This window comes from Malus domestica, chromosome 11 (genome assembly GCF_042453785.1).
Source record: "Malus domestica chromosome 11, GDT2T_hap1".
NCBI lineage: Eukaryota > Viridiplantae > Streptophyta > Magnoliopsida > Rosales > Rosaceae > Malus > Malus domestica.
The window spans coordinates 17,302,296-17,322,680 of NC_091671.1; the positions used below are offsets into that span (position 1 = coordinate 17,302,296).

Below are 20,385 nucleotides of genomic sequence, written 5' to 3' on the forward strand. Positions count from 1 at the left end.
AAAAATACAAATTAACAACTGTGGAACCGCAGCTACGACAACGATTACATTGTAATCTTCATCTCCAGTTTGGCAAGTCTTTCTGTACAAAGCTGTTCTCGCTATACTTTTTCTATAAAGCAAAGGTTAAGCTGGAATTAACGTCTTGTGGGGGTCAAGAATCAGAACTGAATGAACATATACCCTATTGTGTTGTAATATTATTACTCAACAAGGAACATTTTGTGAACAAAGCCAAATGCTCATAAGCATATACTTCTGTTCTACTCCATCTATATATTCAATGCTGCTCAAGATAAGCTAGAGCCCTAACTTTCATTGTTTCCTACTGTAACTACAACGAAACATCGTAATGTTCGACTAAGTTAACATGAAATAAATTAATATTCTAAACTGCAACTACAGCAAGGCCTGCAGCTACAAATTAATAAATTCGAATGCTGTTGTTGCCTTCTCTTTAGAGTTGACACAACCACCACTTTATATATAGTCCCTAGAAGCACAAATAACTCATCCAACTCAAATTTAGTTAATCAGGTTTCAACAATGGCCTCCAGAACTTCCAGCCTCAAATTCTCATCACTAATAATTTTCTCATTTGCCATTGTCCAAATAGCAATAGCGGGAGACCCGGACATTCTTACTGACTTCATAGTGCCTCCAAATGCAAATGGAACTGTAGATGGAAACTTCTTTACATACACCGGCTTTCGTGCCCTTGTTGAAGGAGACCCTCCCACAGCCTTCAAGGCTATGAAGGCATCCTTGGCTGAATTCCCTGCTCTTAATGGGCAGAGTGTTTCATATGCCATCCTTCAGTTCCCAAATGGAACTACCAACCCACCACACACTCATCCTCGCTCGGCTGAGCTACTTTTCCTCGTTGGTGGTACCCTTGAAGTTGGTTTTGTTGACACCAAAAACAACCTCTTTACGCAGACGCTTCAGACAGGTGATCTATTTGTGTTTCCCAAGGGACTTGCGCACTTCCAATACAATGCTGATGCAGAAAACTCAGCCATAGCAATTTCTGCATTTGGAAGTGCAAATGCAGGAACTGTATCAATCCCCTCCACCTTGTTCACCACCGGCATCGATGACAATGTGTTAGCTATCTCGTTCAAGACTGATGTTGGCACCATTCAAAAGCTCAAGGCTGGTCTTGCTCCCAAGCCGTAAAGATAGTCACAAAATCAGAGAATTGATGACCAGTATTACATTGTTTGTTGAATAATTACCAATAATGTGTTCAAAGCGTGTGCCATCAACCTGTATTACATTGTTTGCCACAATTAATTTATTCTAAACTATATGAGAACATGTCCTTGATTTGTGGTGGATTAATATTTTGGTTTTGTATTAAATAATATTTTGATTTTACAATTCAGTATAAGGGTTAAAAAAAAGGCCTTTTTAACCTTAATTCTTGAAAAAGATAAAAATTAATAAAAACCTAGTGTCAGATTATATATTGGATATAGTCCCTTGATGTGTCCTTAATTCAAATTAATTAATGTGTATTTTATTCAATGTCTCCATTACACATTTTAATTTATTTTTTGACCAATTTTTTATTTATTTATTAGTTTTATTTAACATTCTTCAAACTTGAAAGACTCAATGAATGTGCCTAAATGTTTGTACCGAAATGTTTATATTGAATTAATGTACCAAATGTTAGTACCAAAATGTGTAATATTGAATTAATGTACGTAAATGTGTATACCAAAATAAATATATTAAAATATACTGAATGATTTAATTTACCTAAATGAAGAAGACAAAATATATCGAATATTGTACAACAAAACTTAGTTTATCTATGTTTACAACAAAATATATTATGATGAATTACATGAAAATTATAATTATAATGAAAAATTAGAAACAGAGAAATAAAAAACAGTAAAATATAATTAATAAATGAGGTGACTAATGTATTAAGGGACTAAAATTAGATTTTGATCTAACTCATGATTTTAGTCTAAAAGTCATCTTTGCCAAGGATTAAAATCAAGTTTCCTAAAAAAAAAAAAGGGGGCACATGTCTGATTCATAAAACTTAAGAGTTGTGGTTAGAACAATTATGGGGAAATTGAGTAAAAAAGAAGAATTGTTTGATGTGTGGTGTAAGTGGAGTGTGAGGTGTATATAGTATGGAGTGTGAGGGTAGTAGCGGAAAATATGTGGGGTATATATATTAAGATAAACTGTAACTGAAAAAGTAGATGTGGTGTGAAATGTATGAAATGTACGAAATGTATGAAGTTTTCCAAAGTCCGAAGATTGAAGTGCTTGACTTCGGATTATAGATTGTTGAATCTTGGGAGATTGACGCCTACCGAACTACAAGCACAAGAGTAGGGACGAAATTCTATCTTTAGGACATTATATTTATGCAAGTCTCAATCTCTAAGTTTGTCAGTTTTTCTAACTTTCTCTCTAGTTGTTTATATTAATCTTATATATAATTGATGTTGTGAATTTGTTTATTATCATTAGAATTACATTGTTATTTTTTCATATTTTCTGATATTGCTCCAACAACTAACATTGATTAATAGAGAGCAATGGGTGTTGTGAATCCAGCCCATACCTTGAACCAAAAGGGGTCTAACCAACAAAATAAACAACAAAAAGGGACATCTAAGAATCTTACTGCCCTCATCAAACATTCCATAATTAGATATTTGGTTGTAAGCTTCCGTCTTCCGTCTTCCACCCCCATTTGGTATCAGAGCCCAGTGAGTGGTAATTGCATTAGCATCTTTATAATTTGCAAGTCAGGTTCATATTTAAACTTCCATTTTATAGCCTATCTTATCTGTCGGTCCTCATAGTCGTTTATTTAAATTCCCCAACCAATCAGTAAGGCGTGTTCTAAACAATAAGACCCAGGAGAGGCATGAGCGGGGAAGGAGTTTAGCTAACGCACAAGGAAGGTGAATCAGTATAAGTTTTCTGTATTTTGATTGTTTGATTTGTGAACTTTATGAGTAGATTATTTAGATCTAATTCAATGGCCAGCATTAGCTCTAGGTCCAGTTTAGGCGCTATTCCTGATATTGTTAATGAAGAACAGAAACTTGATTTTCAAACTGATGATAGTATTGACTTTGCAGATTGGAATATCCCCAAGGTTTCAAGTAAAAATATTTACAAAAAGAAATGGTCAGTGGCCTCATTTAGAAGTGAACACCATGTCAAGACAGTTGAAAAGGCTTATGCTCTTAGTAAAGAACATGAGACTTGTCAATTGTTTTCATCTGAACAAATTAAATCTCATAGGAAAGATGGTCATAATTACATTCACATTGGCTTAGTTTAGATAGCCGTAAAACCCTTAACGCGTATAGGCCTTAATACCTTTATTTTATTATGTCTCCGAGATGCTAGATTCACTAATTTTAGTGACAGTATCCTTGGAATGATTGAGTCAAGCTTATACAATGGACCTATCCATTTTGATTGCTTTCCAGATCTTACCATATGTCTTTCAGACCCCCACATGATGAAAGCACTCACATTAAACATCAAAACTTCAGGATATCAAGTCCTAGAAGGAACACAGCCCTTGACATTAATTTACAGAGTCTATTACAAAGTCACTAGCACAAATATGAATTTCCAAGCTTTAACTAAAAGTCCTAAAGATCATACACTTTTAATTCAAACCAATCACGAAAATTCAAACATTACAGTACCCAGAACCATTAGGTGGTCAGATATCAGTCTACCTTCATATTGGTGTTTAATTAATGAAAGCAAGCCAATAGCTATCCAAAACAATCTAGTTAATCTAGACAACATAGAACAATACTTTGACGAGACTGTCAAAATTAATTTTGATCGTCCAGCCAGAAGATCTTGTGAGTCAGTCCACTCACAAAAGTCATTTGCTCCTAGCCGGAATTCTTTTTCTGGATCCATACCAACCGATAGGATGGGTCAAGATCAAGAGTTAATTAATTCATTAGCCAATAAGAAATTGAAAGCAGTAGACACTAGTTCATCCGTTACTCAACAAGAATTAATCAATGATTTGATTAATATCAAATTAAAATCAGTAGAAACAACCTCTCAGGTTACACATCTGGTTTATCAACCTCAAACCCAAGATCAAGGAGAACAAACTTCTCCTACAGAAACTAATTTTGACGCAAGTCAAATTAACCATCAACTTTTAGTTTTAAACAAACCATTTAAAAAGAACCGCAAAAGGCTCAATGCTGATATTGAAGCCGAAGAAAACATTCCACGAAGAAATATTTTCTGAAACAAATATACTCAAGAAGAAAAATTGGAAATTTATAAAAAAAAATGGAATGAATTCATGCAAACACACATATTTAAAGTATTTTTCTTTGATTATGTTGCGAAGTACTATGAGTCTGAAAAGAAATTAGAGGTAATAACCAAAGAAAATTGGCTTAAAGAAGACAAGACTATTGTCTCCTCCAGTCATCCTCCACAAGAAACAATTTTAATCACAAAGGGTAACAACCAAATTCCAGCAACTTCTTTCAAATTCCCCAAGGAAGATTTAGGAGTTAAATCAGTCATTGAATAAAATAATTTCACTAATCAAAGTCTCCATACAATTGGAAAACAATTAGATAAAATTGAAACTAAAATTGACAAACTCTCTCAACCAAAACCTTTAATCAGGGAAAAAACCCTGGTTAATATCCCAGAGTCCTCAAAGGCACTAGCCTTGAAAACAACCTCAATCTCAACAAGTCAAAAAATTAATCAGTTGTTATTTCATTAAAAAAGGAAAAAACAGTTCATGTTTTAAAACATCCCAATGAAACTCCATCAGAAATATCTTCATCATGCCTTGAGTCAGAAAGTGATTTAGATTTCATCCGAAAAGTTGAGCAAGCTTTTCACAATCTAGAACTCAAAAGAGTAATAAATAAACGAGTCAATCTCACATCTCTTACCAAGAATTGGTATCCCAGACCTAGTCCTCCTGATCTTTAATTTGAAGAAAGAAATATCCAAAATTAATTTTCTATCTCTTATGATAAACTCTATGAATGGAATCTAGATGGTTTATCAAAACAAGAACTTCTTAACAAACTTCAACATATCTCTATGGTTGCTAATAGTTATATTACCAATCATAATCTCAGCCAACCACAAGTTGTCGACATTTTGGTCACTAGATTTACAGGAATGCTCCATTCCTGGTGGGAGAAACATCTCACGGAACAATCCAGAAACGAAATAATAAACGCTGTTAAAAGAGATGAAGAGGGAATGCCCATTTTTTATGAACACATTGGACAAGGTGTCCTTGACGCAATCAACACACTACTTTTTACGATCATAGAACACTTCATAGGAACACCTAGTAATGTCATCTCTAGGATCCATGATTAACTCAGCAATCTGAGATGTCCAACTCTAAGCAACTTTAGATGGTATAAAGATGTGTTCATGTCTAGAGTCATGCTCAAAGAAGGCAGTAATCAACCATTTTTTAAAGAAAAATTTATAAATGCATTACCAAATCTTTTTGCACATAAAATCAGAAATGTTTTAGTAAATGAAGATGGTATTATACCATATCATACCCTTACTTATGGAAATATAATTAATATTATCCAAAAGGAAGACTTGAAAATGTGTATAGATGTGAAAATTTCAAAACAAGTTAATAAAGACAAATCCATTGCTAAATATGAATTATGAACGTTCTGTGAACAATATAGATTACCTCCTATATCTCATTCTAATAAGAAGAAAAGGTCAGATACCTACAACAGGTATCCAACCAAATACTCCAAAAGACATCCCAAATATAACAAATACAAAAACAAGAATTTTGAAAGAAATAAATTTTATAAAAAACCCAAACATTCCAAATGGAAGAAGAAATTTACTAAGAAATTTCAAACCAAAGACCAAAGCCAAAAAGGTAAATGCTACAAATGTGGCAAATTTGGTCATTACGCCAACAAATGTCGAGTTAAGACACTCTTAGTTCAAGCATGGACCAACATATTTCTTCATCAAACATCTGACTTTAGTCACTCTTAGTTCATCACATTTGATAAAAGTTTCAGGTTAAACTTCCCGGCATGGTTTCTTAACTCAACATTTGTTGGCGTAATGACCAAATTTGCCACATTTGTAGCATTTACCTTTCTGGCTTTGGCCTTTGGTTTGAAATTTCTTATTAAATTTCTTCTTCCATTTGGAATGTTTGGGTTTTTCATAAAATTCATTTCTTTCAAAATTCTTGTTTTTGTATTTGTTATATTTGGGATGTTTTTTGGAGTATTTGGTTGGATACCTGTTGTAGGTATCTGACCTTTTCTTCTTATTAGAAGGAGCAATAAGAGGTAATCCATATTGTTCACAGAACGTTCCTAATTCATATTTAGCTATGGATTTGTCTTTATTAACTTGTTTTGAAAATTTCATATCTATACACATTTTCAAGCCTTCCTTCTGGATAATATTAATTATATTTCCATAAGTAAGGGTATGATATGGTATAATACCATCTTCATTTACTAAAACATTTCTGATTTTATGTGCAAAAAGATTTGGTAATCCATTTATAAATTTTTCTTTCTAAAATGGTTGATTACTGTCTTCTCTGAGCATGACTCTAAACACGAACACATCTTTGTACCATCTAAAGTCGCTTAGAGTTGGACATCTCAGATTGCTGAGTTGATCATGGATCCTAAAGGTGACATTACTAGGTGTTTCTATGAAGTGTTCTATGATTGTAAAAAGTAGTGTGTTGATTGCGTCAAGGACACCTTGTCCAATGTGTTCATCAAAAATGGGTATTCCCTCTTCATCTCTTTTAACAGCATTTATTATTTCGTTTCTAGATTGTTCCGTGAGATGTTTGTCCAATGTGGGATTGACTCGTTTATTTATTACTCTTTTGAGTTATAGATTTTGAAAAGCTTGCTCAACTTTTCGGATGGAATATGAATAACTGTCTGACTCAGGGGATGATGAAGATATTTCTGATGGAGTTTCATTGGGATATTTTAAAACATGAACTGTTTTTTCCTTTTTTAATTCAAGTAACAACTGATCAATTTTTTGACTTGTTGAGATTGAGGTTGTTTTCAAGGCTACTGCCTTTGAGGAGGATTCTGGGAAATTAACTAGGGGTTTTTCCCTGATTAAAGGTTTTGGTTGAGAGAGTTTGTCAATTTTAGTTTCAATTTTATCTAATTGTTTTCCAATTGTATGAAGACTTTGATTAGTGAAATTGTTTTGTTCAATGATTGGTTTAACTCCTAGGTCTTCCTTGGGAACCTTGAAAGGAGTTGCTGGAATTTGGATATTACCCTTTGTGGTTAAGATTGTTTCTTGTGGAGGATGACTAGAGGAGTCAATAGTCTTGTCTTCTTTAAGCCAATTTTCTTTGGTTATTACTTCTAATTTTTTTTCAGACTCATAGTACTTTTCAACATAATTGAAGAAAAATACTTCAAATCTGTGGGTTTCCATGAATTCGTTCCATTATATATATATATATATATATATATATATATAACACACACACACACACACACATATATATATATATATATATATCTATTATATATTTATTTCCATTTTAATATAAGTGTTGGAGAAATTAAGTAAGAGTTGTAACGTTCTTGGTTTTATTCCAAAAAAAAAAGAAAAAAAAAATACAAATTAACAACTGTGGAACCGCAGCTACGACAACGATTACATTGTAAACTTCATCTCCTGTTACCATCAGCTTGGCCTGCAGCAGTTGCGCATTCAAATCGTAAACCCTATAAATAGTGCCCCTTTATAGAGCCCCAATCATCTGATCCAAATACCAAGCACATACATAGCAATAGCGTATCACATTATTTCTGAAAGTGATCCACTATTTCTTAAACTACAACAAAATAACTCATATTATTTCTGAAAGTGAACCAAAATAACACACGTCATTTCTAGAACTATAGTATAATAACCCAATATTTTTTAAAGTAACAAAAATAACCCACATTATTTTTGAAACTACAATATAATAACTCACACTATTTCTGAAAGTAAATCAAAATAACCCATATTATTTATGAAACTACAGTATTATAACTCACACTGTTTCTGGATCTACAATATAATAACTCACACTATTTCTAAAAGTGAACCAAAATAACCCACACTATTCTTGAAAGTGAACCACTATTTCTTCAACTACAACAAATAACCCATACTATTTCTGAAAATGAACCAAAATAACCCACATTATTTCTTGAACTATAACATTGTAACCCACACCATTTCTGAAAGTGAACCAAAATAACTCACACTATTTCTAGAACTACAACTACACTATTTTTGGAACTACAGAATAATAACCTACACTATTTTTGAAAGTGATCCAAAATAGCTCACACTATTTATGAAAAATAACAAAATAAACACTATTTCTAGAACTAGAACAAAATAACTCACACTAATTCTGGATTTGAACAAAATAACATACATTATGGCTTCAACTGTCGCAAAATTATACACTATTTATAACGCTGAAGAAAACACACACTATATCTTATAGTTCTAAAAGACGCTAGGCGCTAGTCAGGTGGCTGACTGGGTGAATGTAAGTAAATTTATTTATCTTTAGTACTTTGATGAATTTGATAGAATGAGATGAAAATTTAAATAATTACAATTCCGTAGTATGAAGTGGCAACCATTTTAGAATAATATTTTTATAATTTTGGTGTTTAAAAGAATTATTGAATAATCGTTACATGAGCAAAAACTTTTGAATGCATTTAACTTTTTGTAGAGATGACTTTAAAGGACAACTTCAAAATAAACAATCAAATCGTCGTGCAACATTGCAGAATGAGAAAGAAAATAATACGATTTCCAAATTGATTTGTATAAAAAAATAACAAGGTGATTTGTAAAAAACATAACATGGCGACATATAAAGCTACAATTCAAAACAATTGATTTGCTGATATAAAAATAATTTAATTGGATATTGCTACTATGTAATTTTAATTTCATGCGCAAATTTTATTTTTTATTTTTTTTGTTGATTAATTTTGATTTTATTCACGTTGCTAGATTATTAAGATGCATTCCTATTGGATACATGAGTAATAGGTAACATTAATGATGATAGCTTATTTTTGAATTTATTTAAAAGTCAAATCAATTAGTGCTACAATCAGGGACGGCCTGATTGGGAGAATTGATGGAAACTTTTCAAAGTTTCATTTTTATATGATATTTAGGCTTTAACGTGTTAATGGCATAGTTGTAAATAAAGAAAAATTTGTTACTAACGGAATTGGGCTGATATAATGAAGTTTCTGTCAATGGTATGGCTGGAAAAAAAAATTATTGCGTGTTGGGCTTTTTATTCAGCCCATGACTCTTAATGTTTGTAGGGTCTGATATAAGTTAGCTTTGTCCTTATAATTAAATATGAAACCCTTTTAGTTAAATAATAGTTTATGGTGATTTTTGGTTAAGTTAAACTTACTTCAAACCCTTTTCTTTAAAACTTCCTTTATAAATCCATGAAATTTTATGGAGTTTAATTGATTTGTAGAAATTCATGTAAAATTTTGATTCAATTCGCTCGAAATCTCACGGGGAGATGTGAGATTTGTATATGCCTAAAATACACTACAAAATCTCTAAAATTCCCTTGAATTCCTCAACTTTTTAAAATTCTTTAAAATTAATTTCTAATTGAATACACTCAGAATGTTATAAACTGATTTAAAATTCTAATTGAATACACCTAAATCTCTAAGAATTTTAATTATCTATCTTAAAATTCAGATTGAATACAATTTGAATTTCAGATAATCACTTAAAATCCTAATTGAATACCTCTAAATTCATTAAAAGAGTTAAAATCCATCAAAATCTCAATTTGAATGCACAATACCAAATGGAGGAATCTAATCGAGAAATAGAAACAAAACCAAATAAACTAAAACTGAAAAAAAAAATTAATAATAATAAGTACATGAGATGATCGAATAAACCAAATAAGCATAGTTTTTCCTTTGCCGAGGAAACCATCATAGGAGAAGTGGATAGTGGGTTTCAGAATTTAATTGCACTTCATAGACATACGTTAAAAAAACTACTACGATTTCTTTTACTGGTCTAGTTTTGCACGATGGATAGGTGTGGTGTTTGCCTGGTTCTACGCGGTTATTGTTTCCGTTTTTATTTTCTTAAATAGTATAGATAATTACACATTTTGAAATTTTGCAAAATTTGGTGTACCTGCCTCCTCCAAAATTTTTCAATTAAGCGTGTATTGTTTTATCAGACATTATGCCCGTGGTAGATAACAAAAAGGGGTTGTGGATACAAATAATATTGACCACGAGCATTATCCATGGTGGCTTAGTAAATTTACAATGCGCAACTTTGTGCGTAGTCGTTCACTGCTATTTTACAACGGGCTAAAATTTGATTGTAGTAAAAATTTGTTATTTACCGTGTGCTTGTCATGCTCGTGGTAAAATTGTACTTTTTTTTTTAACAAACACATAAAGCCTGTGATAAAATTGTTATGGTAGATGAGCTATTTGTGTGGAATGGCCAGTATTGTATAAGGCATGGAAGTTTGAGCTGCACAAGTACTACGACACTTTTCTGACACCTGAGGCAGCTCTTGCAGGGACTTGGATTGTCTGCCCTCCCATTTCGGTGCCCTACCCGTGCCCTCCTGTTTTGTGTGGTCACGGTTAAGCCACGTCAATATTTTATATTATTTTTTTATAAAAATAATAAAACAAAAAGAAATAGTAATATAAAATGTTGACGTGGTTTAACCGTGACCACAAAAATAGAAGGGCACGGAGAGGGCACCACAATTAGAGGGCAGACAATCCAAGTCCCTCTTGCAGAACTACCCCAGGAGTTTGTGGAGAAGGTGGTCGAGTGGGAGTAGCTTTGTATTCATTTTCAAAGTGAAAAGTCTTAGGTAGTCAAAGTTTATTTATATTTTAATTTTAATTATTATATATATTTTTTCAGTTAAGTTAAATTAATATTTTGTAATGGACAGAAAAATCTGCGGCAATTAAAGGTAATCGGGACAAAAAACTGTATCTTCACCGCTCCGGTTCTCAACCCCTATCTTACCAAGTCAAGGAATGGCGGGCGGCTGGGGAGCCTTTCTCCAAGGTGGTGGTTTGGGGGGGATGCACGCCAATTATGAAAACGAGGTTGCGATGAAATTTATGTAAGTATTCATTTATAATTCTTTTACAGTAAGTTTCGTTACAGTAAATAAGATTTAAATTATAATTGATAATCTTCCTTTATTTCCATTGTTTTTTTGTAGACTTCTATGATACTCGATAAAGGAGTGTTAGTGTAATTAACCTTTATTTTTAAGGAAAACTAATGAAAAGGGCTTGAAAACTTTGAGTTTTAATGATAAGGACAAAATAAAGGGTAAAGTGAATAGTACCAGGATTGACTTTTGAGTGTAAAAATGTGGTTTTTCGTTAAAGTGAACAGTACCAGGTGTTTTTCGTTAAAGTTCCCTTATTTTTAGGGTTTGAATTGGATACATGATAGAAAGCATGTAATATAAGGAAACAGAGGTGCGCAAAAACCATTTCCGTCAAACAACAAAATACATATATTTTTCACCAAGGACTTCCACTAGGACTCGCAAACATGGCCTGTTTAAGTTATGTACAACTCGAAAATTTTCAAGTTATTAGTGTGTAAATTACCATTTGTGACAAGCAAGGTTCTAAAAGACGTTAAGCTGGTCAGGCGGCGGGTTGGGGCCTAACACCTAGGTGGCTAGGCGAGAACTAGGCAGGGACTAGGCGGATTCAAATAAATTTATTATATGTTGTATTAATAAATGCTTATTTATACTTAAAAAACACATAATTGTATTGAGATACATAAACTGCATAATAAAATGACATATAGATTATAAAGTGTTAGAACATATTGAAAACAATAATGAGTGTTCATCCAAGTATTCAATAAGTCTATTACATTTTATTGAAAAAATAAAATGCAAAATGAAAGTTATCGATTTTCTGTCTAAGTGGTGGGCGTCTAGGAGAGCTGGGCGGATGCTTAAGTGGGTCTAAGTACCCTTTCTTAATTTTTAAACTCTCAGAGACTAATTGGGACGGTGATCAGCTGCCTAGCGCCTAGGCAAGGATTTTTAGAATAGTGGTGACAAGCACCTGATGGAATCTTGTTTTCGGTACACACAAATCTGATGAACAGGAGCAACCTACATCCCAAAGAAAAAACATATGATTACAACCTTGAGCGACCAAAGTATAACTCTAAGAAATGGCCAGCTGATGTTGTATGCAATAGATTAAGAATTTGTACTTACAGAACGGTATATTCTAATTCCTTTTTATTTCCTGTATAATTAGGATTTTACCTACGCAACCTCGGGATACCTTAATTCTGACAGATCGATTATCCATTTTTAGCTCATGAGACTGATGAGATCGTGTTCTTATTTGAGGTGCATATATACCGTTAAGGGGTCCTAATCTTTTCGACTTGAGTAGTCTGAAAAAACACATACAGCCTTGCCAATAACAACCTTGTGCGGAATAACTCATGCTTCTTTTCCATGTATATGCATGGCCAAGTGAATAGCAGCTTCCTTATCATCCAACCCAGCTTTCAGTAAATGTGATTCTGATTGGTCAATGCCACCAGAAGTGTGAAGCTCCTCATGTCATATATATATAGCTAGCTAGTACTTGAGGGTTTCTATATATCTATTGACCCTAAAAACTACACAGCCTATGAGGCGCGTAGGTCGAGTAACTTAATGAGTTAACTATGTCCTTCAGTGGTTGATTGCTGATATGGGCATCCCAATTCGCTACTGAGCTCGGCCAGGCAAATACTTATGAATGTGGTGGTATGATGGAATGTGTTCCCGAATTCAGAATCAGGTGACCTTGGTTGAGGAAGCAACACTCTTGGCCTTAGATTCTATAGGTTGTGCAACTCGCTACGAAGTTTAGGGTCTTCTATATTGGGTTCAGCAACCTCAACTATTTTAGTGAGAATATAGGTCCATCGAACTAGAATTAGATTGTAGAGACAAAGATACTTAAACGAGATGAGTGACTTTATAGTAAAAGTGGTTCGGCCGTTGATATGTCGAACTTTAAATGTTACATGAAAATATCTAATCGTAGAAAAATTCAGTTCACCGAGAAAGCTAATGAAGTGAGGTTGTTCGGCAAAAAAAGTCAAATACTCTTCACCAGGAGAGACTTGGGATAAATAACTAGTCGAAAAAGGAGATCTTATTGTTTAACCAAATTTTCAAGACTCCTTAGCCAAGCTAATTCTACGACTCTAGTGATGTTTAGCCAAACTATCATCTTCACCAGTTGCCTATATAAAATTTTGTTTCAGCAAACTGTAATCGCCCATCGGCTACCAACTCAAATCTGATTAACCGAATTGAATTTGTGCTGACTTGTTAGTGGAGTAGTTAGTGTTTATTTATTTTTATTATTTCCTTTTTCTATTTTAGTATTTAATAAAAGGGTAAAGTTGTGAATTTAATAGCAGAATTTTGACAGAAGAGGTTATGTGAAAGTGAATTAAAACCTGAAGGCTGTTAGTGTAATGTCTCAAATATGAATGGGTTTTGTGAAATCTCGATAAACCTCAAGGAATTTATTATTTAATTAATTAGTTGTAAGTTGGTAAAGTTGTCAATTTATTAGCAGAATTTTGACTAAGGGAGTTATGTGAATGTGAATTAAATCCTGAGGGGTGTTAGTTTAATGTCTCAAATGTGAGGAGGTTTTGTGAAAACTCGATAAACCTTAAGAAATATTAGTGTAACTAACCCTAATTAGGAGTGTGCATGAAAGTAGGCTTGACAATTTCTGTCACGACCCGTTAACCCGACATGAAATGACACGAAATTAACAGGTTATCGGGACGACACGATATGAATCGGGTCGTTATGGGTAACCCGATAAACACCTGTTAAGATAACAAGTTGGTCCAGGTATACATGTGGATAACCTGATACACGATATGTAAAATATTAATTTAATAATTTTATACCCCTAAAAATACTATAATAATTATACATATATATATATATATATGTATGTATATATATATTAAATTAAATATGATATAGTACTATTGATTTATTTATTTTTATAGTTATTTTGGTAAACTTCTCATAATTTGAATGGTTTACAATATTTGGTTTTTCTATACTTAGTTTATGCAGAAGAGAGGTATGATGTAGAAAACCTTACAGAAAACATCATCAACATAAAGGCAACAGATCGAGCTAAAGTTCCAACACAAATTCTCCATGATGATCGAGGAAAATTGAAGGATTTTGTAAAAGGAATGACATGCAACCTTTGAGTTTCATTGGTAAGGTTTTAACTTCACAACCTTGAAAAGGAAAACTCCTTCATTTTGCATATCCTTGCACATTTGATATTTTGTAGTAGACTAGTAGTTCATTGGTGTTTTTTTATTATGCTCTTATTTTGGAGTGTAGATGTAGTACTTAACGACAAATGCGTTTTTAGGTTTTGAAGTAATATTTATGACACACCCCGACCTAGATTGAGGCATGCTGGCCGTCATGTGGGACTGACGTAACCATGTGCACAGTGCGGAAGCAATAAAAACCAAACTACTAGCAATACTAGCTAAGATAGAGTGCTAGTGCGAGATTAAATGTGAAATACACAATCAAAGCATAAATATCCTAGACGCAATCAAGCAGGACAAGTACTAATTATACAACACCCAAGGGTGATCCTACATCTATGATGTTTTGTCAGAACCCCCGTCGAAATCCTCGTGAGCCACTAAAGCACTTCTACCTAAAACCTGGAGGGGCACAAAACAGAAAGTGTGAGTTGGCAAAAACAAAGTTTTTCAAATCATTTCATTTCTCCAAAGTTCTAACCTCTCGCCGTAAAACCTATATAATTTTCCCAGAAAAATATAATATATGCTATATTAGAATTCATGCTCAGGATGAAAATCCATAGAAATATATCATGCCAAAGTATCTTAATGAAATGCCATAAATAATCCAGTTAAATATACCAGTGCTAGATATCATAACAGCTGGATCTACCTAACTTGACCTACACGGGTGAGTATATAGCTCATAACCTATCTCAATCATATCAAATCAAATCCTGCACACGAGTCGGAACCACCTAAAGTGATCTGTAGGACAGGACTAGGTGTAAAATAAATATGCTCTAGTGCTACGATAACATGAAGACTGTGCGAATAATCGTGGGTCACTTACGAGTCGGAACCACCATAGTGGTTAGTACGACAAGCCTATGCACCTAACTTGGATCAAAGGTGAGCATATGGTGTGGGAGGTGAACACCACGTGAAGGACTGTGCCCTAACTCTAGGCAGGAGCACTAACACCGGGATGCAAGTTTATGAGCTCTCAATACATCACATCATATCTCGCATAATTGAAGCAATCTCATATCTTTAATTTATGAACTTACCATGTACTTACATGTGCATCTGCAACACCAATCATAAGTATATGCAACTACTAATGCATAATAAAATAAACAAATACTTTGCATGGCATTTCAAAACGTAATTTCATTTAAACACATTTTCTGGAAAAATACCAAGTATATAAGTATATACTAAAAACCAAAAGCCCACTCACTAATATGTCGAAGGGTCGTAGCCCTTGAGTCTCGATTGATGGCGCTCGTCCTCCGGATATGTCTCACCTATATGCGAAATAACTGAATAAACGTTATTTAAAGCACATACACAAAACTAGGAAATAACTTCTCATACCCCACGCGCCGGCCAAGGCACGGCTAGACACGCGGCCCACGCACAGGCACGTGCCTAGCATAGGGGACGGGATAGTCAACGCCGTTAGGGAATATTCCGTTTAAAACTAGAATATGCCGTTAATTATACCTGACGGCGTTAGAATATTCCGTCAACTTTGACGGCATATTCTCCTCCTTCTTCCTTGGTTCGCCAGAGTCCGGCGTCGGTGCCGCTGCGATCGTCGAAAACTGGAAAATCTTAGAACTTCAATATCTTATTCATTTCTCAACCAAAATTCATGAAATTTGAACCAAATTGAAGCTTAAGATGAGAAGAACATATTCATACCACTTTGGGGACCTAAAACCAACAAAAAGTCGCCTAAAAAACCTTCGATATTCCGGCCAAACCTGCAACTTGCTATACCTATGCTTCTTGACGTCCAAATAACTTCAAAATTACTCCCCGAGCTTCGTGAAGACATTTTAAGGCTCTCTATTACTTAAAAATCCTTGAAAACTTCATGATTACGAGTGCATAAACAGTACTTCAAATCGGGTTTCTTGGGTTCTAGGGTTTTCGAGGGTTTCACGTACGACAATTGGTATGGATGTGTTCCTAAATTTACAAGGAACACAAAGACCACCCTCATAGCCTTGATCAACACCTGCAAAGGCTGGTTTGAAGTTGACCGTACAATTGTACGGATAATGGATGAAAACCGATAGAGGGAGGAGAGAGAAAGGTCAACGGGTGAGGGAATGGGTTGGTGCGTCTGTGTGGTCTAGTTTGCAGCCAATCACAACAAACAATAACCATAAATTTTAAGTTCCAAAAACTTAGGAACTAATTAAATTAGTCTAAAACCAACTCAAACCACAACATCGCACACAATGTACTCAACATCCAAGGGTATTATAGACATTTCACATAATCAAGGAATATCTTTCGGGACGGGCAGTCACATTTATGTGGCAATGTAGTATGTGCAAATTTAAGAATATTTTTTTTTCTTAATAGGTCATAACAGGTCGGGTCATTTTATCTGTTGGGTTAATGACTCATTAAGATAACATGTGTAACACGACACGACCCGTTAAAATAATAGGTATTACAAAAAAATGACACGAAGCACGACAAACACGACCTGTTTTCCAGGCCTACATGAAAGAAAAAAAGTTGTGCATAAATTATTTTTTATCATTATGTTCTTCTTAGTTTTTAAACAGTTGTTTCCCTTTGGGTATAAAATGCTTAATTTAGAATTTTTGGCTTAGGTGTTTGACTTGTTTCTCTGGCATTTTGCTTTCAAACGTTAAGGTAAAATCTCTTAAAAAAAAATAACTTGATCGGGTTTAGTTGTCAAATTCGAGCATACACTAGGAATTTAATATTTATTGGCGACGAAATGAGCTAAATTTGTAATGTTTTTAGGCATGATCTTGCCGTAAAATGATGGGTCCTTACCATAACTCATTGTCTCCAAACTGTTCCCTTTGAATTGTAATTGCATTAGTTATATATGGTGACTTAGCACCAAACCTTTTGTCAGTTGTGGCTGGTGGATATATATGTCCCTTTTGTAGTCCTTGGAGTTTCTATGAAATGAATTAAACCTTTTTAGCTTTCTCTGCATTTTCCTTTACTCTGATCCTTTTCTCCTCTATGCGGCTGGGAACCTAACATAAAATGACAAACAAACATATGTAGAACTTCAATTGCAAGAAGAAACATTGTAACCTTCATCTCCAATTTTGACATCAGAAAGGCCTGCAGCAACAATAAAAACCCTAATCACCTCGTTTCTTTAAGGTTCATTCAACCTTAAACCTTATAAATATTGCCCTTGTGGCCAACCATCTCATCCCACAACCAAACATTAATAGCACAATATTGAATAATTCTACAATTAAATCATTCAACTATGGCAGCTCTCAAATTCTTTTCACTACTAATTGCTTCAATCGCCTTTGTTCAAATGGCAATGGCCGGAGACCCGGACATTCTTACCGACTTTTTTTTTTTAACCGAAGATAGGATAAATTAGAGACGAATAGGAATGCTTACATCGTGGGCTAGAACATTAAACAAAAACTCATACAATCCCAAACAAAATCACCACCTTTCTGAAAGGAAAACTTAGCCACCGAGTGAGCCGCACGGTTACTCTCCCTAGGCACAAACGAAAACGTCATAGACGTTAACCTTTGTACTAGAAGCTCGATGTCACCAAGGATGCATTCAAAACTGTAGTCATGTGTAGATTCCTTTTTTAGCATCTGGATGATAACCAAAGCATTAGATTCAATTACCACATTGTCAAAGCCATTATCAATGCAGGCCAACAGAGCGCTCCGTATAGCACACGCCTCAGCAGCCGCCGCACTGTGACAAAAGCCAGTTCCCGACCCTCCAGCAATTTGAAGCAAACCCACGAAGTCATGGCCCACCCATCCCACTCCAGCGCGCAGAGAAGACTTACACCAAGCCGCATCGGTATTCATCTTGATAGAACCAAATTTCGGTTTCTTCCAGTGAGATTGCAAACGATTCGCCAGCTGGTGGGGTTTTAAGTGCTTTTGACATTCTCCCACAAGACCCTGGGACAGAGCCTCACAGTATTCGGAAATATTCTTCCTCCATAACGTCATGACTTCCAGGTGTTGTCTGTGTACACCATTGAATACCAATTCATTTCTATTTTTCTATAGTCTCCAGAGACCGAAAACACATTCTTACCGACTTTATTGCTCCTCCAAACGTAACAGTAGATGGCAACTTCTTCACAAACACTGTATTTCTCGATCTTGTTCGAGGCGGCCCTCCCACAGCTTTCGAGTTATTAAAGGCAACCATGGTTGAGTTCCCTGCTCTTAATGGCTAGAGTGTTCATACGCCATCCTCGAATTCCCATGTAAAAGTACCAACCCACCACACACTCATCCTTGCGCTGCTAAACTCATTTTCCTTGTTGACGATACCCTCGAAGTTGGTTTCGTGGACACCAAAAACACACTCTTTACACAGACCCTTCAAGTAGGTGATCTATTTGTATTTCCCAAAGGGCTAGCACACTTTCAGTACAATGCTGATCCACAAGTCCCAACTTTGGCAGTTTCTGCATTTGGAAGTGCAAATGCAGGAACTGTATAAATACCCAGCACCGTGTTTGCCACCGGCATTGACGACAATGTCTTGGCTATCTCTTTCAAGACCGATGTCACCACCATTCAAAAGCTCAAGGCTGGACTTGCACCCTAGCCATGAGGACAAAATTGTTAACCAGAAGTTCAATGTTCTGCTCAAGCAATTTTCTATCCTTTTTTTTTCTTCTAATTTTGTTTGAATAATTTACCCTTAATGTATTCAAAGGGCATGTTTGTTTCCTACAAATGATTTTGTTCAAATGGTATCAGACATAACTTAGGTTGATTAACAGGTAAAAGGTGAAACCTTTGCAGCACATAATTTTAGAGAAAGATTAAAAACAGAGAATGGAGAATGTTCTTGTATTTTCTTAGATTAAAATTGAAGAGGAATACACAGAAGATATATTAGCACCACAGTTAAATGTCAGATCCTATTTTTCAGGGATCAAGGACACATCTCCAGCCATTGAGACTATCAAAGGCTGTGATATTTCCACTTGGGAGAGGATCAAATGACATAGTACAATCCTAAATAGATAGGAATAATAGCTGTGCAGGTTTCCTAAATTAGAAACTAATCTAGCCGTTGTAATTTAAATCTAACGGCTACTTCTAAAAATAGTAAGTTCTTCATCTCTTCAATCTCTGAATGCTCTTCAACTCATTTATACAGGATTGTCATCTGCAGGTCAATATTAAGCTAGTATGCAACTTAATTCTCAACAGCCTCTCATAAGCTGCTTACTGGCTTTACTCCAAGTCTCAATCTCAATTGATTGAACCTCACCTTTGGCAGTGCCTTTGTAAATATATCTGCAAGTTGCTCTTTACTTCTGCCGAATCTTAAATCAATCACACCTTCTTGTAGAGCTTCTCTTATGAAGTGATACTTTATGTTTATGTGCCTAGTCTTCTAATGGAAAACTGGATTTCTGACCATGGAGATGGCTGACATATTATCACAGAACAAAGGGATTGCCTCAGTTTGCATTTCTCAGAAATCATTAAGGACAAACCTTAACCAAATGGACTGTACTGTTGCCTCAGATGCTGAGGCATACTTAGCTTTAGCAGTTGATAGTGCAACTGTGTTTTGTTTCACAGAAGCCCAGGAAAATACCTCGTTGCCAAAACTGAAAGCATATCCAGAGGTGCTCCTACTATCATCCTCACCACCTGCTTAATTTGCATCACAAAATCCAATGAGAATTGCAGACTTGTCTTTTACATATTCAATGCCATAGTTAATAGTCTCTTGCACATATCTTAGTACCCTTCTTGCAACTCCTAGATGCTTCTTTGTAGGACTATTCATAAACCTTGATAACAGACTTACAAAATACATCAAATCAGGTCTAGTTGCTGCTAAGTACAACAGGCTTCCCATTATTTTTCTGTAAAGCCTTTC

The 20,385-nt window shown here is 34.7% G+C and overlaps 1 protein-coding gene and 1 pseudogene across 1 annotated transcript; both read left to right on the forward strand.

The window, feature by feature from the left end:
* The first annotated feature begins 536 nt into the window (after positions 1 to 536).
* On the forward strand, positions 537 to 1,344 carry LOC114819842 (germin-like protein 9-3). The gene has a single exon (XM_029089497.2). The coding sequence runs from the start codon at positions 547 to 549 to the stop codon at positions 1,177 to 1,179; it is 633 nt and encodes a 210-aa protein (XP_028945330.1). The 5' UTR covers positions 537 to 546; the 3' UTR covers positions 1,180 to 1,344.
* Positions 1,345 to 3,019: 1,675 nt separating this feature from the next.
* LOC103453397 (putative germin-like protein 9-2) lies at positions 3,020 to 19,089 on the forward strand (annotated as a pseudogene).
* Positions 19,090 to 20,385: the final 1,296 nt, after the last annotated feature.

Coding starts and splice junctions, on each gene's coding strand:
- LOC114819842 (XM_029089497.2), top strand. CDS start 547: ATGGCCTCCAGAACTTCCAGCCTCAAATTCTCATCACTAATAATTTTC.